Source organism: Lagopus leucura, unplaced genomic scaffold, assembly GCF_019238085.1.
Source record: "Lagopus leucura isolate 7727_CA_CO unplaced genomic scaffold, USGS_WTPT01 Super-Scaffold_100002, whole genome shotgun sequence".
Taxonomy (NCBI): domain Eukaryota; kingdom Metazoa; phylum Chordata; class Aves; order Galliformes; family Phasianidae; genus Lagopus; species Lagopus leucura.
The window spans coordinates 60,399,142-60,421,763 of NW_024962263.1; the positions used below are offsets into that span (position 1 = coordinate 60,399,142).

Sequence of the window (22,622 nt, forward strand, 5' to 3'; positions counted from 1 at the left end):
TCAGAACCTTGAGAAATTGCAGACTCTTAGCACAAAGGCTCCTTGGGACTGTGAAACATACCCCTGCGAAATGTGAAACATACCCTTGAGAAATATGAAACAGAAAGAAGAACTCGTCAGTGTTAGAGACTGCTGATTCTGTAAGAGCATGATACACATCACCCCACGAGCTGAATCAATGCCGCTGTACCTTGCACCATGTCCTTACAGTGCTGCTTTCCTGAGTGAGTCACTAGGATTGTGATCCCTGGTTTACATGCTTCTGAGACCTTGTGCAATGTTGTCAGGACTGTTATGCAGTTGGCAGTTGCTTTATGTGTTTATTGCAAGAGCTTTATAAAAATTAAATAGTTGTTTTGGACAAAACAAATGAGATACATGCCAGGTTTACTGCTGTAACACAGTAGGTTTGTAGAAGGCAGTGGCATGGGGAAGGGAAGATTGAACTAGGCACTGGCATGGTAGCCAGACCTTCATTCATTTGTAATTGCTTTTTGTGCTGTTATTTCAACCCATTCTTTTAGCTGTCTACCTGCAAGTGGTAAAGAAAGAGACGACACTGTCATTGTGCACATGAACTGATGTGGTTTTACTGCATTTGGCCACACACCGAAATGGGATATGCTGGTACAGAGCGCAGCCACAGGTCTCATCTCTGCTGCTGCTCCCTTCACAAAAGAATAATCTCCACATATACAGTTTTCCTACCTTGGCTTGATAAGGTTGCAATCCTACCTTTTGCTGTTGGTCAGAATGCAGAGATTAAAAACACTCAGTTGATGCAAACGGTGGGCTGATACAACACACAGATGGGGTGTAGATGTGCTTCACACAACAGAGAGCAGAACTGAAGGGGAACATGTCGCCTGGAGGCAAGACGCCTCTTCAATTGATAATGGCAAGGAAAATCAAGTACCATATTTGCTTTTTCCTGGAGTATATTGAGACTGATCATAACTAACATCTGTTCATGTTAAGCAAATACTTGTCATGATTTAAACTTCTGTTTGCATACAACTCCGAGTAGTGCATCTTAAAGTCATACATATTCATATAGAATGAAGAATGCATAATGTCTGCATAAAAAGATAAGCTGTATGACTATATATGAAGACAACAACTACAATTCTCACAGCACTGTCATTGGTTAATTTTAAAATATTCAAGCATTATTTAAAAAACAGTAAGCTGAACTTAAAACTACACTACGAAAAATTGTATAACTGAAACAATGCTGACTGGATTTCCTCACTATTAATCAATTTTTTTTTTTTCTTTTTTTCTTTTTCTAACACTTCTGTTAATTAGTTGTTGTTTTAACCTCCAGTAACATGATCAGATTTCTTCTGCCTCTGGGCAATTGAGTTATGCTCTGATCTTGAGTTCTAAGGGAAATGTTCAATTTTGTTTTTTTCCACAGTTGAATAAACAGTACCATGTATACTATCTCTTGTGTTAGAATAGTGTTGTCTTCACATAAGACTCAAATAATGGTATTAGTCATTCATTTCCTTGTACACATACACCCTATTGCGTGTTGACAGGTTTATAAGGATGCAGTGGCAGCCGTGGGTGCTGGGAAGCTCCTAGACGACAGCCTTTGAATCCTTGCAGTCCTGAGCAATGGTGCCTGAGTTAGTCTGTTTATTGTCTGCTTTCTCTCCCAGATGCTTGACTTGTCTGAAAGATTAATACATTAACAAGAGTGGTAAGGTCCAGGGTTGCACATCTTTAAGACATGTTTATTAGCAGATGGCACATGAAATTCAAAGGTCACTGTGGAAGGTAACATTTTAAAGTGAAACAACAATATTTATGTTCAAATACTATGCTGATGAGATCATATGGAAAATTGTTTCTGATTAAATTAGTTTATAAATAGCTACGATATATTTACTGAAGACTCCCAATGCCACTTAGAGTCTTCTTTCTCTTTTACTATCATTCCCTAACTTATGTGGTAATACAAGACCTTATGTAAACATACTAACAGCAGGAAAAAAAAAATCTGTACTGGATGGACAATCCAACTTTCCTAAATACTTGAAAATCTACTGTGAAACTTGTATCCATTGTCTGCTCCTTAAAGATAATATTCTGTATAAGAGTTTTTAAGACCTGAAAGAATTTTTAACTTACTTCTAAATTCTCTAGGGTAAAATTCACCCTGCAGACATAGGGATTCACTGCAGATAACTATCCTCTTTACAGGCAATATCATGTGCTACAATACACTGGAGAAAAATCATGTTATGCTACTTAAAGATAATCCATACAATAAACAGAAAATCCTTTTCTTTGGGGTTTCCATAGGAAGATTGACTGTCTCATAGTTCATTAGTAAATATTATCAGTAATACTAAACCTGAAATCCTGCTTATCCTCTCAAATTGTCAAAAACTACGCAAATTCAAATGGAAAGTTTTTGCACAGGTCTAAAAGGGCAACTAAGCTCTTAATTAATATTTCTTATCTACAGTGCCACACAGGCATTAAAATGCAAAGGATTTAAATGGTACTTACTTTTCAAGTGATCCATTCTCAACTTTCATAGCCCCTTCCACTGGATCCAGTCCTTGTTCTGAAAACTGTTTCAAGGCACTTAATGCTGCCTAAATAAAAAATGAATTGTTAAAAACCCACTGACACAACTGTGTTAATACCAAATGGAGGAGGATGTATAGTTTGGTATTTTGAAGCCATTTAGACTGCAGAGCTTATAAAGAGGGTACAGAACAACACCATGATAAACAACTGAGTTTGTGCACAGGTTTGGAGATATATTCTTCTTTCTGGGTGTGGAAATGATTTCTGTATGTGCTAACAAAAGCTGCATTATCTACATCAATAACATGATATACTTTTAGGATATTTGCCTCTCTGGCTAGAAAAGACTCTCCACCTTCCCCCTGTGCTTTCTTAGATTTCACACTTCCTGGAACTTCCCATGGAGCTTGCAGATCTTGTCCTGCAGATGACTGCAGAAGGTGTGAGCAATAGGTAGAAGGGCAGCAGGGCACTGCCAGCACCCTGAAGCTGGAACCCGAACAAACGCAGACTGATGTCTTACACATTAGTGAACTGTGCTAAACAGGGTAAGCCAACATGAGACAACTACAAAGCATCAGAATAATGATCAAATTTTAGTTCACATTTTTCTGCATAATTGCATTTTTTGTTGACACAGTTCTCTCACAGCTTCATGAGTCCTGCTTTAGCTCTGAGAGGCACATTGTTCTTCTTTCCCCTAGCTGCTTTGGCAACAGACAAATGATTTTTTGTAATTAATTTAGCAAAGGTTGATTATGAAACTCTCAGGCACCACATGCCTTGCTTAGAAAACACACCCAGAACAATAAAACAAATGAAGTCTCTACTGTCTCAAAGGTGAAAGGCAAAGCAGAACTTTCTATTTAATCACTCCCACCTAAGATGCATTTATCACACGGTAGAAAAAGAGGTGGCTTTCCACAGACACTGTCACCCAAGGTGACATTGCAAATACTGGAACTGACTGCAGGTTCTCTGGCACTGCTGCTGAAGTTGAAGCCAGCAACTGCTGTTGAGAGAATTGGAAGTTGCTGTCTTTGTCATTGCTGGGATAGAAAGAATCAATGTCTCTATCTTCATTTCCCGTTCCTTCTGGACAGCAAAGGCTCTGTCAGGAACAGAGGCTGCCATTGTAATGAAGTACTAGATTTGCTCTCAAACTAATTCTTTGCCTGGATTCTCTCAACAGCTCCTTCCCTTGAAAGGTATGTTTATACAACTTAAATATTATCAGACAATGTGTATTTTGGCAAGATGAATAACAGTGCAAAAATTGCCAGGCTGTGCTAAACTAACAGTCCGTGTATCCCAGATTTGTCTATAGTAATGACTAGCTGCCAAAGCTTCAGAAGGCTGTACACAGTACTCCCACCCATAACGTATGGAATCTTTTTGTTTGTGAGGTTTCATGGTTTTTGTGCTAGCGTGCAAATAAAAAGCTAAACATTTCTTAAACATCAGATTATCACTGTTGCTTTTTGTCCACTCTTCTTTTTCCATATGCTCTATGCCCCCTGTATCTGAAATCTGTCCAGCTCTCTACTAGTTCTTTCTTCCCATCCGTTCATATAATGATTCCCTTCATCTTAAATTATCTGCTGCCTACACCTTTTTATTACTTTTCCCTGCTATGGCTGAACCCTAGACCTTCACCTCAGACACAGCTTCACCTGTTGAAGGATCTAACAGTTTTATCATCCTTCAGTATCCTTCCTTTCCCCATTTATTCTAGTTTTCTTGACACTTGGTATATTTGCATTTTCTTATGAGACATTTCGTTCTCTGCCACCTGACAGAGCCTGCCATTTCAGAAGTGTATTCCCAGCTCCTATAGGCTCTGATCACCAGATCAGAAAAGATCACTTTTCCATTCTGGATCTTGATCACACAGTGAAATCACTAAGTTTGTTCCAGCCAAACCAATTTTTCCCAGAGGCGCAAAGGTTTTTCTTCTCTCCTCTCAACTTTTCTGTTTCTTCCAGGAACCCAACACCTTTCTACATCCTAATTTCTCCCACCTACTCCTCTTTGTGGGATTATTTACAACACAATGCAAGCATTGCTCAGCAAGTGAGAGAGAGGCTAGAACTGGGCTCCTGTGCTTCCGGACACAGGGCTGTTTCTGTATTGTATTTCAGTTGAACATGGGCTATCAACTACCAGCCATGAACAATTCAAGGGGTGGCACGCAAGAATCTCCTTTCTTCTCATACCTATTTTTTACTGACATCAACAAAGCAACCAGATCTCATTTGTTCTTATGCATGGTAGTCCAGAGAACTTTACTAGGTAGTACTGTGAGAAGGAAGCTGAGACATCTGCTCCTCCTACAGCTTTATTGCTATCCCATCTGTTTTTTCAAATCTACCTTGTTTACTTTTTTTAATATCCACTCTTAGCTTCCTGGTCTGACGTGTGAACTTGTTGTGAAAGGATGGTTTGTTCAGGTTATTTGTTTGTACAGTGGCTTAGACTGAGAGGCCCTGACCATAGTAACAAGCAGTGCCAAGTAATGCTTCATTCAAAATTAGATCACAACGTAATCATGTGATATGCAGGACAGATTGATCTTGATAAGTGGTCACTGAAACCCTCAAATCATTGAGATTGATTGGACCAACCCAATCTTCCGTTCTAGAATTGCTTTGAATAAGTACATATGTTACTCACTACTGTTCTACTCACAGAACTGGCTATTGCAAGGCAGATCACACAAATTACAGAGCAACCTTAATAGTTGCTTTCCAGAAAAAAAAAAAAAACAAGAAAAAAAAAACAAAAAAAAACTGCTTTGGAATGTCCTGGAGGAATATGAGCAACTGTCTCAAAGGGAAAGTCTTTTCTATCAAGAAGGGAAGGAGTATTGCAATACACAATAATGAAATCCTTTGCCTGTAAGCATGGATCATTACTATATGGGTGTCAATGATACAAATATAGAACAATTCAAGGAAACATATAAAATGAAGGTAAGATTAAAGATGAGTAAAGACAGACATTCTTAATAAGAACACAACATCCAAATCCTAATTCTTGTAATTCGTTATGACCTCGTTTCTCCATTTCATCCTTCTTCAAACCATGCCCTTTCCAAATCAAAATGTGATATAAAAGGTGAGATCTCAGGTACATCATATTACTAAAACCAAATTATAAAAGAGTCAAGCAGCAGGAAAGCAATCCTGTATTTGGTATTCCTGACCTTCCAGGCAGAAGTGTCAGGTGCTTGTGTGAACTGCTGAAGAGCCAGCCCCCTGCATCAGTCCTCAGCAATGGCCTTCTCACCTTTGCTGCTCTGGAAGTTGACAATCTTTTCAAAATCTCAGGTTTCTCACTATTGAGTCCCTACTCCCTTTCTTCTGCCTTATTCCCTCGTCTTTCCCAAGCCAATCCAGTGCCCCTGGTCTTCCCTCATTAATGCCTCTTCAGAGTTTGGACTTCTTTAACAGCAGAGGAAAACACCTCTACTTCACTACAAATCTCCCCCTACCTAGGCCTCTTCTTTTTCCCACTCCTAAGTGCTCTCCCATTCAACATCTCCAGCTGCTCTCCTTCCCCAAGTCCTCCCAAACTCTTACAACTTACAGACCCTCTTTATCTTCCAGTTTCCTAATGTATTCCAGGTTTACATGAAATTTGATTTCTTTTGCATGGAAAAATGTCTTTCTCCCTGTAGGTTACCTGTGGAGGAAGCCTAACTACATATATCCCAACTTCTGCAACAACTTTTGCATTTTGGGAAAGTTCCTTTCATTTAAAAATATCTACTAGTGTGAGGTGACTGAAGAGGAGTGGATGGAAGATAGAGTGAGATACTTTGGACCTTAATAGATATCCCTAATGCTTCTCCTTGCCCTGTAATACTCCTAGGCAAGCAGGAAGATATTGGATTCAGGAAGGAAGCAGGTAGCTGAAGGCTGTGACCTGAATAATTAGCAGTGACACAGAACCCAAGAAAACTGCAGTGAAGAAGCTCTACAAGCAGACATTAGGCTAATTTAATCTATGATTCAATTCTATTAGTCCCAATGGATTTACACGGCTTGGCTTAAATTTAACTTGTGAATGGCAGATAATTTAGATTAAATGAAAAGGAAAGAAAAGAATGGAACATTTGACAGTGAATCTGGTGAACAATTTCCTCTTTTCAAGGCTCAACACTTCCTTCTATTGATATTTTTCTTACAATAGAGCATCTGCACAGATACAGAGAATTTTTTCTCTCCCCCAGAAGATTTTACAACTGTTTTGTGAGTGAAGCCCCATAGGTTACAGAACAGATGTCCTTACACATTTCTTGTATCACTTGTTTTCTGTGTAGCTACAACAGTGCCAAAAATACGATGCCAACAGGATGCACCGCGCTGCTAGCTGTTTGTCTTGGCTGCCATTTCCATTATTACTGTGTGTGTGTATCAGGACAGGGATGGATGTTTCCAGTCATTTTTTAACTTTCCTCAAGTCAATTGGCAATTAGTAAATAGCATTCAAACTTGCAAATATTCTTCCTGTTTCTCACTCTGGGGATTAAGCATCTTGTAATGACAATCTAGTAACATTAGATCATACTTTTAGTAAGAATTGCAGACAGGCACTACACTAGCCCATGTGCGTTTAAGCCCACATCCTCATGACAAGTTTTTCCCATTTGTTTTAGCTTATATGTACTTCGTGCTTTTCCCCTTAAATCCATATTGCATTTCAGATTAGTCTATGAAACTGAAAATTTTCATTTTGTCGTTTTTCTGAATGAATGAAGGGTCCACAATAGGCAATAAGGGATAGAAGGAATAGGGGAGGTAGGAGGGATGGAGATGTTGCCCTCTACATCACGGAAGGAATAAAGTGTGAAGAGCTGTCCCTGAAGAATGGCCATGAGCAAGTGGAAAGCCTATGAGTGAGAGTTAGAGACAGTGGCAACAAAGGGAGACTTGTGTTTGGGATCTACTATAGCCCACCTGATCTAGTGGAGCCTGTTGATGAAGTCTTCTTCCTCCAGTTACAGAAAGCATCATATTCACAGGCTTCTGTTCTGCTGGGGGACTTCAACCACCCTGATATCTGCTGGAAAAGTAGCATGGCGAGTTGTAGGCTATCTAGGAGGCTCCAGGAATGCATTGAGGATAACTTCCTGAGACAGGTAATAGACATCTCCACAAGGGAGGATGCAATGCTGGATGTGTTGCTCACCAATACAAGTGTACTGATTAGTGACACCAGGATTGGAGGCTGCCTGGGCTGTAGTGACCATGCAGTGCCGGAGTTCAGAATCTTGAGAGATACTGAACAGGCAAAGTGTAAAATCAGGAAGCTGAATTTCAGGAAAGTCAAATTCCAGCTATTTGGGGAATTAGTCAATCAAGTCAATCTGTCCTCAAGGACAAAGGGGCAGAGCAGTACTGGTACATCTCTAAGGAAATTTCCTTGGGGCACAAGAGTTCTCCATTCCCAGGTGGAGGAAGTCAGGAAAGGAAGGTAGGAAACTGGCATGGCTGAACAGAGCCCACCGGTCAAACTTGGAGAGCAAGAAGAAAATGCACACAGTGGAAGCAGGGACAGGTAACCTGGGAGGAGTACAGAGATTCTGCTAGGCTATGTAGAGCTAGGATCAGGAATACCAAGGCCCAACTGGAACTGGACTTGGCAAGGGGTGCAAAGCAGGATAAGAAAGGCTTTTATGGGGACATCAATTGGAAAAGGAAAGTCCCCTCTAGTGAGCAATATAGACAGGTAAGTAACAACAGACTGAGGCTGAGGTACTCAACAACTTTTTGCCTCAGTCTTCACTAGTAACTATTCTATACACAGCCCTCAAGTGGATGGTTCAAAAGGAGGGAACCGAAGGAGAAATGACCCTCCCACTGTAAGTGAAGATCATGTTTGCGACTACCTGAGAAACCTGCATGCCCATAAGTCTATAGGTCCTTATGAGATGCATCTCAGAGTACTGAGGGAATTGGCTGATGTAGTCACCACGCAACTCTTGATATTTGAAAAGTTATGGTGATTAGGTGAAGTCCCTGGTGTCCGGAAGAAAGGTAATATAGCACTCATTTTTAAGAAGGGTAGAAAGAGTGACCCAGTGAACTACCAACCTGTCAGTCCCACTTCTTGGCTGGTGAAGATCATGGAGTAGATACTTCTGGAAGCTATGCTAAGGCACAAGAAAGAGAAGGAGATGATATGGGATAATCATTATGGCTTCACCAAGGGCAGGTCCTTGATCAACCTTTTTGCTTTTATGATGGTGTAACTGTATCAGTGGACAAGGGAAAAGCCACTGATGTCATCTATCTGGACTTCAGTAAGTCCTTTGACATGGTCCCCCAAAACGTCCTTTTCTCTGAATTTGAAAGATATCAGTTTGATGGTTGAACTACATGATGGATGAGGAACTGGTTACTAGATTATATACAGAGTGGTGGTCAATGGCTCGATGTCCAGATGAAAATTGGTGACAAGTGGTGCCCCTCAGGAGTAGGTACGTGGACCAGGGCTCTCTAACATCTTCATTGATAACACGTACAGTGTGACTCAGTACACCCTCAGCAAGTGTGTGGATGACACCAAGCTGTGTGATGCATTTGACATGTCCAAGGGACAGGATGCCATCCAGAGAGATCTAGACAGGCTTGAGCAGTGGGCCCAGGTGAACCTCATGAGGCTCGACATATTCAAGTGCAAGGCCTTGCTCCCAGGTTGTGGCAACCCCTGCTATCAGTACAAGCTGTTACTTGTACAGAAGTTGGTACAGAACATAGCTCTGCCAAGAAGAACTTGGTGGTACTGGTGTATGGCAAGCTGGACATGAGCCAGCAAAGTACCCTTGCAACCAAGAAAGCTAACTGTATCCTGGACTGCATCCAAAGAAGCGTGATAAGTAGGATGAGGGAGGTGATCCTGCCTTTCCACCCTGCACTGGTGAGACCTTACCTGGAGCACTGTGTTCTGGTGTGGAGTCCTCAGTGCTGGAGAGATGTGGGCCTGTTAAGAGTGCATCCAGAGGAGGGTCACAAAAATGATCCAAGGCATGGAACATCTCTCCTGCAAGAACAGGTTGGAAGAACTGGGGCTGTTCAGTCTGGAGAAGTGAAGGCTTTGAGGAAACCTGATAGTGGCCTTTTGATACCTAAGGAGGTGCTATAAGAAGGAAGGGGACAGCCTCTTTAGCAGGGTCTGCTGTAACAGGACAAGGGGAAATAGTTTCAAACTAAAGGAGGGGAGATTTAGATTGTATAGAAGGAAGAAGTTTTTTTACAATAAGGGTGGTGAGGTACTGGAACAACTTGGCCAGAGAGATGGTGGATAATTGGAGACAGTTGAGGTCAGGGTGGACCAGGCTTTGAGCAGCCTGGTTTAGCTGTCCCTGTTCATTGCAGGGGAGTTGGACTAGATGACCCTTAAGAGTCCCTTTCAACTCAAACGACTCTATGGTTCTATGATTCTGCGACAAGATCTTACCATCTTAATAGATGGGTCTGAGAACAAGGTTGAATCTGCAAATGACTTGTGATCTGTAAACCACATGTACATACATGAACACATATGAGTGTATGCTTGAGAAAATGCTTGCATGCCAGGTGAAAAGAACAGAAACACCAAACTCTAGTCCTTGATTACCCTCGCAAACCAAAAGCCTAGAAAATAGCAGAGTTGATGCAATGAATCAATCTGCTTGCAAGTGTATTTACAAACACTCAGTGTTCATCTGCTTTCTAAGCTAAAAGAAATGGTGCTCCACAAAGCAGGAAGGTTCTTCTCCGCTCTATGACAGCTGAGGCCTCAGAAGGCAATATCATTCTGTGCAACAACTCTGCAGAAATCCTGTCTGCATCAGTAATGGCATGCATTTTGTGACTTTTTAATGTGTAGTTTTAAATTTAACATTCAAAGGCTATTGAAAAAAAAAAAATCCAACATCACAGCTGTTGAGGTGAGTTTGAGGACTTAGTATTCCAAAGTTAGGCAACTATTAAACTCTGTATGTATTTAAAAATATTGTTCTTGCTGACTATTTTTGCTTCCTCTTGATGAAGATATTTCTGACCAAGCCTCCACCTTTAACTTGTCCACATCCAAAACTGCACACACAGATGCATAAAGGGAAATATCTGTATGTGTAGACTTACACACATGTGCATGAGGTAGCTAAGATTTGATTTCTTAACATCTTCATTTAATCCCCCTGGATTCACCAGGTTGGCAACATATAAGCTAAAATGAAATGAGGAGACGGTTACTGAAACAAATCCCTTTTCCCAACAGCTTCTGTTCTAAATGATTTCACTACACTGGAAGTGATAATTTCTGCTAGGAGTTCTCACTGCTTTCCTCACAATGTACTGTTCTCCCCAGTTGATTAGATTTCATGTGAACCAATGTTAACATCTGTTCAAAAATTAAATTCAGAAAGGCTTTTCACACAGCACAATGTAAACCTTAATTAAATGACTTTAAGCCCTTTCCTCGCACCGTTTTTGATATGCATGAAAAACGCAGAGTTATAATCTGATTAGCTCACGTAATTTACATGGAAGCAGCATTTTCCAAACTGATTAATGTCTGCACAAATGAACAGTCACCTGATAGGCACTACAATTAAGGATACTGATTGCGCCTGTCAAGAGAAGAAGGCTGGAGGATAGAAGGAATCCAGTATGTTTGAACTAAGAAGGAAGCTGCACAGACGTAGCTTAGAACAAGTCCCATGCAGTAGTTAATGCTTTCCCAAGGCAACTCAGGCATTCACCAGTTAAAATGACATATAATCAACATAAAGTCTGACCTTGCCAGCTTTCTGGGGGTAATCATAAAGTAAGGATTAACTGTTCTTGAACAAACTTTCCTACAGATTACACAGAGCTTCTATCAACAACAGCAATCATGTCACCTTCATCCACCTAGTTTTATTGGACACACATACTCATGGTTTGAAACCCTCCACGCCTCTCAATACTACAAGAAGTGGATGGAGTGAAAAACACTATTGAACATGACATTTCATTTCTGCAGATCTTCAACAATCTACTTCAGTACAAGGACTAGCTGAGTTAACAGTCAAGAGTCACTTAGGAGCTGCTATATTCTAGCATGTGAATCACACTAGATAACCCATCACCATAGTTGGGACCATGAAATAATTTCAGAAGTAATGACTGGCAAAGCATTACCTTTAAACCTACGAAACAGCACCATGATTATCTGAAGCAAGACAGTTCTATTGCTTTAATGGTAATTCAAGAGTTTCTGGCCACAAGGAGAAAAAAACACATGAAAAGCACTTAATTATTAAAATAATGAAAAGTTATGGTTTCTTTGTTTGTTTGTCTGTTTGTTTTGTTTTTAATGAAGAGTACCTGATCAAACAATATGGAATAAGAAACTTAATATTAGAATCAGGGGCAGAAATGCTGGTCTGTTTGCCAACTTTCAATTCATTTTTACTTTCAGGTGAGAGTAAGATATGAAGGGACAGCTTCAGGTAAGAAACTCAGAGAGGAAGTGTTCTTAAATCTGCACCTTCCCAGACTTCTTTCTCTTCACATATACTCTATTGTGAGGAATAGTAATTTCAAGTGATAACAAAAGCTAACTTTGCATTACAATTGATGCTGGAAATCAGTAAATTAGTAATTCATTCTGAATAGCTCAGAATAGCTTTCAGGTTCGGTGCTAGTATCTACTGAGGTGTGTCTACACCCTCTAATAGTGAAGAAGTGAGGTGTGAAAGTTTAGCCCAATAATCAACAGTTAAATCCTAATCAAGCTCCCTTTGTCAGGTCATTTCACTGCCTTTTCAGTCTTTACTGGATCTGAACTAAAAGCTTATAAATTCTTTAGAAGCATATTTATCTTTAAATTTCTCATTTTTCCTTAAATTGTTACAAAAGAAAGAATAAAGATGGAAAGAATAATGCATCATCACATCTTACTAATCGGCATAGTGAAAATGATTTAAAATTAAATTTCCAAGCATTTACTCTATATGCAAGAGAATTCCACCAGGCAGCAATTAAAATTCAAAGTAATCTTGCTTATAATTTTGTATCCTCAGCCAGAAACTACTTAAGTACTAACTTTCAGAAGGAGGTACACACCAAAGTAACAGAGGTTCATTCAGTAAGTACAGATGAGGGCATTTAGATGCTAGTGATTGGATGGACAGGTAGAGGTATATCGTACAATCTAGGCAACACTCAAAAATAGTTGAGAAGCCACAGACAAAAATTATAAGAGATTTTAAGAAGTATGACTTTAAACCTGAAACTGAAAACAGCAGAATGTATGTCCTCAGGCAAAATGCTGCACCAGCAGGGAAGAAAGGCTATGAATCACTGTCTCTTTCACCACTGAAGGCTGGAAAATATCCTTGTCAGCTGCGTTCTCAGAAAAAAATTGGTTTATTTAATTATTTATTTCTAGGCATTTCTACACATCCCTGTGTAGATTTGCAAGTCCAGTGTCATTAACCCTATGAGTACTGCAGGAGAAAGTGATTTAGAATAAGTGGACCAGGCTTCTTGGCTGCGTAAGATTTCATGGTGACTTCTAAAACACAGCACAACAGACCATCCCCTTCATCAGCCTGATGGTCACAGTTCTGTACTGCTTCATATCACTTCCCCAGTCCTTAAATGAGGTAAAGACCCTGTCATTCTCCACCGGGAAATGGGCCCTGATGCATATTGTTAATAATGTACATGTTGCCAGAACTTGTTCCAGTAAAACGAATGAGCTCTAAACTGTGTTGCATTTAAACAAGATATAAGCATTTATTCCATTATTTAAGCATTTTTCCTAGGCAAGTGCTGATTTAAACTCACTGAATATTAAGAGATTTTTGTGAACTCTCAAATCCAATTCATATAAAAAATTAATATACAACAAAATAATACAGAAATTGATATACAAAAATTAGTATACAACAAAGTTGTAAAGATTATGTGTTACTCTACTTACTTCAGCATGGTTATTCTTCCATGCAAAGTAAACTCTACCTGTAAAACACAATCATTAATGTTTAAATGCTTTTCATCTCTGTTTGCAAGTACGTTCTTCATAAGACAAAATGGCACCCAAGGACGAGAGCTAGTTTTATTACTCTTGTTTTTCTAGATAAGGAAACTGAAATAAAGGGAGAGTGCACAAGCACAAACATGGCTGGCCAAGATTAGGCACTTTTGTTAGTTTTCATGCATTTTATCATAGCCCAAGAGGGATGGGGAGATTCTGAGAAAAAGTATGCAACGATGGAAAATAAAACCACATGACTGTAATTCAAGTACCTCATTCCTTCCACTACCACACAGCAAGGTAATATTTCCATTAATATTAAATACTTTTCACAACATAGCAGATTAAAAGACTCACTTCAAAGAGAAACAGGTAAGTGAGAGCCTCTAACAAACTTGTTTCTTTCATTGAAATGGGTTTTTGTTGAAATGTTTTAAAGAATATCTTTTTATTCCAATTCTTACAAAAGAATTCTTTATTTTTGTTCATTAACATTTGACACATTACTATTTTTAAAGTCTGTACACTTTAATTTAGATAAGGGGTTGATTTCCTTAATATCAAATTCCTTGGTTTTAGCTGTTTTAAAATGAAAGAGTGTTTGTTCAAGTCCATTAACGTAGATTATAAGTGTGTGTCAGTCTAAATATGACAAGAAACTTGACTTTGAAGACAAAAGCAATAGATTACACTTAATACAGAGGGCTGCCCACTGGCGCAGTCAAGCAGCGCATTAGAGCTTGAACAATGGAGTGTTTGGGGATCCGGATTCTCCAGCAAAGTCCACACACTAAATTGCGTAGTATCTCTGTTTTTTGTGTAACTCTACTCTTGCAATCTACACATAGCTATTCAGAGAAGGATGCTTCCACCCTGAAAGCAGTAAGGACCAATCCCTCTCTTCATTCTCCAAGTCTCATTTTACAAGTGTGCGTGTATGTCCAACAAAGTACCAAATCTAGATTGACAGCTAGAAGTGTTATATTTAGCACATATGGCATGTAATTAGAAATCTGAGTGTTTCCAAAAGGCAGAAGTTTTTCATTCTGATCTCAGTGTATTTTTATACTGCATTAACCAGTATTTTTCTCCTAATTGAAGTTGATTTAAGTGAGATCAGAGTCAGGCCCAAGAGCTACACACCAAAATTCTCATCTGAAGCAGTTTGTAATGTAATTTTGTCCTTGCTAACTGTTGATGGCTTATCCTCATCCCGTTTTAACCTACAACCATCAGCTCCTTTAATGGAAGTGCCTATAAAGATCTTCTCTAAAATATGCTTTTCCAGCACACTTAATGTCTTTTAATGTCTTTCCAATTAAATCCAGATGTGAAAAGCTTAAGGAACAGTTCTCAGGACTGAAAAAGATGACATAAATCTTGCAGCTGACAGAGATCCCACTGAGCTCAGTTGGGGAAACTCACAGAGGACTTCTTGCGGGCCAGAAAAGCTGCTGGGTATAAAGACAGATGTGTATACTCCTATTAAAAAAATTTAAATAAAAACTGACTCCTACAATGAGGTATCCACAATTATCAGGGACATTACTAACTCAATCCCTCAATGTGCTGAGCACATCCTGTGTGGCACAGATTTCCCTCATCTTTTCAGGAAGTTTATCAGAGTTGAAGGGGGTCACATCTGTTAAGGAAGGAGCACCTCACCTTTTAGGATTGCAGCTCTTAAACCAGTGGAGGGGCTGATTCTGGAAAAGCTGTCTGTCTTCATCTCACACTATATCAACAGGGAGATAACGTGCTCAGCAAAGCAGGACCCTGAATTTCTGTCTCCTTTACCTCCTCCACAACCAGGTTAGCAGATTAAGCTGTGATTTCAGTACAGAGGAGATGCTAAATGTGCTATTAATTATAAATTCTTACTAATCTGATGGGAAACTGGGCATTCCTAGTGACTAACTACCACTGCTGGGCAAGTGCTGTTTGTGCAGCTGTCAATTTGGGGTTTATTTTGCTGTAAGCACTTGCACACTCTCAGGTTTTTGTTTTTGTTTTTTTTTTAATTTTTTATTTTCACAACAGTAGATCATCTTGTTTTGCCCCTCCCCAGCTGTTTGTAAATGTGGGCTCAGCTCAAGCCATGTCTTTTGGATACACAGGAAATATCCTCCTCCCCCCAGACTGTGTTACAGAAAGTTTCTAGAAACCTGTCCAATGCTAACAGCTTTGAAGCTTTTCCACTCTCATGCTACTGACTTGTTTTTGAAAGTGGTAAAACATCTAGACAGATCAATGATTTTTAAAGAGCTGTATGTCCATGAGAAACAAGAAAGAAAAAAAAAGAAAAATGTTCCAGAAGAGCAGAAGGACCCATTTCTAAATGAAGATAAAGTTTGAGCCCATGTTTATCAGTGACAGGAACTTCAGTCGAGATACTTTGGATACTATTAGTTTCATTTTTCTATTCCCATTACAGTATTTTAGCACTGCTGTCATGAGTCAGTGTATGGAACCATGAAACTAGGTAACAATCCACGGACAATCTTACTTACTCGGATATAACAGTGAATGATTGAACATGGGATGTAGACAATAGTGCAGACCTAACTGGAAGTGGAAGGCTCCTAGACACCCTGACAGAGCACTTGAAGATAAAATTCCTCCAGATCTCCACTTGCTTATTTTCCACAATGGCCAGCACTTTTAGACCATCACTCCTGCAGGGCTGAAGGCTGGATCTGACTCCCACCAAAATCAGCGTTTCATGACCATCACTCAGGAGACACGAGGAATGCCCTTCCCTTGGAATGAACTGCTGTCTCCATGAGGATCCCAGTCTTGGCTAGCTTAGGGAATGAGCTCAAACCTCCTGTGCTTTGCTGCCAGGGACCACCAGGACAGCTCTGATTTATAGTTTTTTCTTTGCAGTTTTATGATACAAGAATGTTCACTTGTAATTACAATAGCATTTTGTTGGCTCTCTGCCTTCACTTGGGTATGCACAACACCATATCCTTCATTCCAGCCCTTTTATGTCAAGACCCAAAATCTGAGAAGAAAATTACACTAGAAGTATTATGAAGATGCTGCAGCTCTTGCTGTCCCTCAAAGAGGTGACTCATGTATTTGTTGGTGGGGATGTGTGGCCAGCTGGATGGGACCTGGACTAGAAGTCAGGAGGAGAGACAGTCAAAATTCTTTTTCAGAAGGACACTGAATGAAGAAACAAAAATTTTAAGAGAACACCTCAGTTTTGAGGAAAGTCTTTCTAAGTCTTGAACAAATGGCGGTCAGAAAATCAAAGGGAAGTGCCACACATGACCACTGGGCTGTTGTGTGGGGTGTGGGGTGACACATTCATACTTGTTCGCTCTTCTGTGTGAAAAATTTCAAGAGATTTCTAATTCATTTCAAAGTGAGTGAAAATACTTGAAATCTTGATGTGTTACGTGGGATAAAAAATCTGTTTCACTCAAAAGAGTGACTCTGTCATTAATCTGCTATGTGACATTAGGGAACAAATTTAGCTGAATATTTTTCAGGCGTATACTTAGCTCTCAACTTTGAGATCAAGTAGCACATTTTGATAATCTTTTTGTGTAAATTTGATTTTGCCAGTTTCAGCAGAGGCATGCACTTCTTTAAAGGAAATTCCAGGTATTTTAGATACCATTTAACAGTTAACTGTCAAACATTTTCCAAGTCTTTTGAACAAAGAATACTTCTGTGCAACTTTAATTTATAGTGCCATATATGTCCCATTTAAAGTGGCTGTGATTAAGAAGAAACACTGAGCTTAGATTTTTCTACTAAATGAGAAAAGTTTAAAGCCAATAAACTGCATCTAGGGTTTTAGCTGGGAGATGAAATAAAGGGCACGTTTGTTCCTGGTCACTGAGTTTTTAACCTGGGTCTGTTGCTCCTGCTGTTAAGCTCCTATACATTCCTCACTAGCACACAGCGTCCAGCAATCCCAGCTCTCAGAGTCAGGAATTAGAGGTGAACTGCAAAATTAAACAGCTTTTTAGGGAAGAGTGCCATACACACTAATATAAGAACGAAGCTGCAAAGCTTATTTTTTTAAAAGAGGACTTCTTTCACAGGCATTTTGCTGTTTTAGATTACAAGCATAAATTCCAATTTACCAATTGGATCTGAAGATTCTGACAGTATCTGGAGGACATGGAGGGCACTGCTGAATCTGCTGAATAGAATGCCAGCTGTATTTCACCTAGCCCTTCAGTGCAGTGGAGGAGAGGCTGAGCATTATGCTTGGACTCAGCTTTCTAAAGATGTGTGAGTATCTTTCAAGTGGCCCAAAGTTTGTATTTACTGTACAGCAAGGACGGAAAATGCCTTGGTTTTCTAGCAACAAAAGAAAACTATGGTGTTTTTGTACACCCATTCCCTTTCCATGCTTGAATACGCTTTGTTTCTTCAAATAAAATACTTCAGCCTATCTTTTTACAGCACAGAAGCAGTATCATAACTAACTTCATTGTTCCTCCTTTTGCCTCACAGTTCTACCTTTCAGGGACATTTGATTATTGCTTAAAGGAGAAATAGAAAATGGAGAAAGCCTAGTCTGCCTTCAACAATTCATCACTTCAATGATCAAGTTAAATGACAGCACTGTAAAAAACTCTAGTAAAACTTTGATTATTTGCTTGTTTTTGGCTAGCCCAAAATTTGTACCACAAAATTCAACCATTTCTTTAGCAAAGGCAGGTTGAAAGATTAGTCCTTACTTAAAATCAGTATCTGCTACTTTCCTATCCACATTGCGAAGTGGAAGATGTAATTTTCACAGTATTATTCCAAATTTTCTATTATTTCCTACACCTCACCTTTTTAATAGATAGGCTAAATCTACCCTCAGATTCAGCATCTATTTACATTTTTATGTTAATTTATCTGTACCTGAATGTGCTCTACAGTCAGTGATTCCCAGTGCTACTGAAACAGGTAGGAAAATAAAAGGACTACTAACATTGTGGAACCAGACGCTTCCAGATATCACAGAATCACAGAATCACAGAATGGCCAGTGCTGGAAGAGACCTCAAGGTCAACCTCAATCTCCAAACCCCCCACCTTAGGCAGGGCCACCAACCTCCACATTTAATATTGACCAGGTTGTCTCCATGAATGCTGTCCTACATGCTGCTTTGCTAAAAAGAGAACACACAGGGTACTCTGTCACCCAGCAAATGCTTAAACTGAGACATTACCAAGCAGAAAGCAGGTTTTCTCAAGAACTCTGACTTCAGAGTTCAGGAACATCTCCAGCTGGCAGCTCAGCAATGCAGATTAGGCACTCCTTGACTCTGATTAACGGAGCTCTGCAACTATGGACCTGCTTTTCCTCCACTTACAGTTACAGTCAAAGAAACCCACCCAGATACATGTCCAATAACTTTGCCGAACAGCTGGCTTTTAGTCTGGAAGATCTGCTAACGGCTATTTTATCATTTCATTTTAGAAGCTATTATTAAAATCCATTAACCACAGATGTCAAAAAGAGCTTATGCAAAATCTTGCTAGTTACAAAATAACCTGTCAGGGTTAGATTCAATAAAGAATTTAGGTGCTTACAAATTAGGCACTGTAAGAGCGAGGTTTTAAATAGCACATCCTTGGAATAAAATCAAAGGTCTAAAGTTAAGTACTTGGCTTCTTTATTTGGTGTAAGAAAAGAGGCGGGTTTCTCAGAAGAACCTGAAAAAACCACGAGCTGGATATGGAGCTACCTGTGGCTGAACTGCTACTCTCCAGAGTTCATACTCAAAACCAGGTTCATGCACAGAGGATCCAGGAGATCGGTCAGACAGGACCCACAGACACACGATCCTTCTCTAGGATAGCACTTCCAGCTCTACTACAGACCTGAGCAGAGCTCACTGTTTTCACTGATAAGGTGACCACTGGAGAAGCAGGAAAAGGTGAGACAGATTTTAGTTTCTTAGCTTTAAGCAAACAAGACACATGTTCCAGCTCCAACATGAGAATCCAGTCTTCAGGCTCTTCAGTGATAGAGAAGATTTGGCTGTTGAACTGGGCCACTATGCAGAAAGAATAACGCGAGATTCACAATTGAAAGATACTGCATGAGAGAGCCTGACACTGTAAGCTAAAATGATCATGACAATTACTGAGTTGTTCTGAGGAGCACCCTATGTCCCCAAGATAATTTCTGTTCTTCACCCAACACTTGCTTTAACACAAAGCTCAGAAGTGGTAAAAGCAGAATCCATAATCCACTACTTCTGCCTTTCAGTGACTTTTTAACCTGTAGGATACAATCATATTCCTTATACTGTGCTTTCTCTTTGTGAGCCTGAGTGTGTTAACTTTCTGTTATCTGTTATACAGTGTCTCTGATTATCTGGGAAGGTAGATAAATAGCTATACTTGCATTAGTGTGTCTCCAGTGGCCTGTCATGAATACCTTCAGGCTGTGTAAGGAACTGAGTCTGAGTAAGTCAGCATTATCATGTAAAGCATGGAAGTGAAAAGTAACTGCTTCAGCCACAGCTGAGAAGAAAAGTCTTCAGGATGCTATTTTGCTCAATATTTATTCCATGTGATTCATTTTAATTAGTATACAGCCGTGTCTTACTAAAAGATTTTATTAAGATAAGTAATAGTAATCCTTAATTAGTCAAGCTGTCTTTATGCAAATGAATTCCTATAAGCCTCCTCATGCATTCAAACTCCATGAGAGGATTTCCAGGATCAGCCTACAAGCAGTTTTACTCTTCCACGATGGAGCAAAATTAAGTTGTTTAAAATCAACACACTCATACTAGAAGCAAAAATACTAATGTAAAAATAAAAGGAAAACTATTAATTTAAATTAAAAAGCAGTAAAACAATATGTCCAACCTTATTTTATGCTAAGAATTTGATATTTGTAACTACCATATAAAGAGTATAGTGGCGGCATGAAGGAAATGCTAGCTTTATAAGGCTACCACCAGAAGAGGAGAAAATGCACTCATAACCATGCACACCGTACAGTGATACTTTTCAAGTATCACAAATAAGACCTCACCGAAACCATGCTTGAGATAAATGTTATGCTATCCAATTACAATAAAGAGAGGAGGAGATTAGACTTATTATTTCCTTCACAATGAAATCAGTATAAACAATTCGTATAATGTTTGGACATCAAACTCCTGAAACAAAGAAGCCTAGAAAATCTCTTACAACCACCCACAGATTTCGCATGCTGGCCTGTGATTATACAACTGGAGAAGATCATTCCAACTGCCATGTAAACCAATGTCAGTCTGCAAAAGATAGTAACACAATGGTTCTAATAAAAAATAAAGCAAATTCCTGGAACAGTCATCAGTACATCAACACTTCTACGTTTACCTAACCATTTTCCCCGTAAATAAGGAATACTTTGCTTAAATTTAAAGAAGACAACTTAATTCCTATAGTGAGGGTAATAGCTCTCTTGTGTGCCTTTACTAAACTACAACACACATCCAGCTACATAAAAATGAGTCTAGGACCAATAGAGCATTTCAACCTGTTCCTCCACGATACAATCTTGTCCTCATATTTTCTTGCTACATGGGAATATTCAGCCTAATTTTAGAAATATGTATCTGCCAAACAGCATATCTCTATGTGCTATGGACTATACACAAAACAAGATATTTAAATCACAGAATCACAGAATCACAGAATTGTAGGGGTTGGAAGGGACTTCCAGAGATCATCGAGTCCAACCCCCCTGCCAAAGCAGGTTCCCTACAGCAGGTCGCACAGGTAGGCATCCAGGATGAAACACTTTCAGTTCTCTCAGAAAATACAGTGTTTCTGGAAACCAGGCCTCCACCTTTGCATTTTAGTTCTTCTCTTCCCTGGCAACCAAAAGTAAATTATCTGAATTAACATGGCCTTATGTCTAAAAGAGCTGTGAAAGGATACGGCCAGTTCTCTCTCTGTGGATGTTGTCCTGAAAGTGTAAAACACTGCATACTTCTTAGGTTAGGCACAAGGAGCAGGTCACAAAATATGAAGGACTCTAATGCATTGCATTAAGTCAGCTGCTGTGAAAATAAAGTCTACAATCTACTCATTCTGGGCCTGTTTCCACTCCATACCCTTTAAGGTTGGAAATTATTGTACTCAAATCAGAATTTAATGATACGAAACATCCACCCTCCCTTTCCCAAACGCTGGGAAAAGCAGTGGCATTTCTTGGTTTCTAGTTATGCCATAGAGAAATTTTATCATTCATATATGCACTTACTAAGGAAACTTACTTCATGGAAATCAACCATCTCTGCAAATTGGTTAATAATTTATATTTATTTAACATTAATCTCATTCTTTTCTTTAGGCTACAATTGACTGAACTGTAACTTTGTATGAACAATGGGTATTAATCATAGAAAGAAAACAAAAGGAGCAGTAATGAACTGACAAAGCTTGTTAGTCCCCTCCAGAAAGAGTGCAACAATTAACAATACAGTGAGGGAATAGCAATCATTCAAATGCAGTTAAAAAAACCCTATATAAATATATACACACACACACACACACACACATATATATGTAAAAAAATGAAGAGTGGTAGCTGATAAAAACTCAAAAATCTTGGGGAAAAAAGTCATTTTTAGACTTAACAGGCTGAGAACATTTTATTTACTAAGAAAACAGGAAAAAAAATAACTGATAACTGTAACTAAAATAACTGTAAACTGAATACATTGTCATTCTTATAAAAGTTTATTGAGCATTTATATAAAGGCTGTTCCCTCATATAGCCATATGTGCTTCTAATCTTGAATTGCTAACATCTCATTTTTTCTAGGTCTTATTTACACATGCAGTAGCATATTGAGTTAACAATGCATTTGTTCACGAAGAGCACTTTTCAGGAAGCACAAGACAATCTTTGCTCTTAGTGACCACTAGTTCTCTTGTGTTAAATGTGATGCAGTGATATCATCAAAACCAGGCATATAAGAAGAGCTAATGACAATCAATTTTCCCCAATATTTTGATATTGTTTTTAATGTGAAATTCTAACTTAAATTTGAATACTACTTTGAATTCTAAAGGCAAAACCAAAAAGTG

General features: G+C 39.1%; 1 protein-coding gene across 5 annotated transcripts in view; it reads right to left on the minus strand.

Moving 5' to 3' along the window:
* Nucleotides 1–565: 565 nt before the first annotated feature.
* Nucleotides 566–22,622, minus strand: part of STAU2 (staufen double-stranded RNA binding protein 2) — a 168,371-nt gene continuing 146,314 nt past the window's right edge. For 4 of the 5 annotated variants that reach the window (XM_042869928.1, XM_042869931.1, XM_042869929.1 and 1 more), the window contains 2 exons: nucleotides 2,524–2,612; nucleotides 566–1,680 (listed from right to left, as the gene is read on the minus strand). In XM_042869928.1, coding sequence (XP_042725862.1) covers nucleotides 1,587–1,680; nucleotides 2,524–2,612 — 183 coding nt within the window. In that variant the 3' untranslated portion in view covers nucleotides 566–1,586. Of the gene's footprint in view, nucleotides 1,681–2,523; nucleotides 2,613–13,523; nucleotides 13,548–22,622 lie in introns of those variants that run through there. The other variant, XM_042869930.1, reaches the window with a different exon arrangement.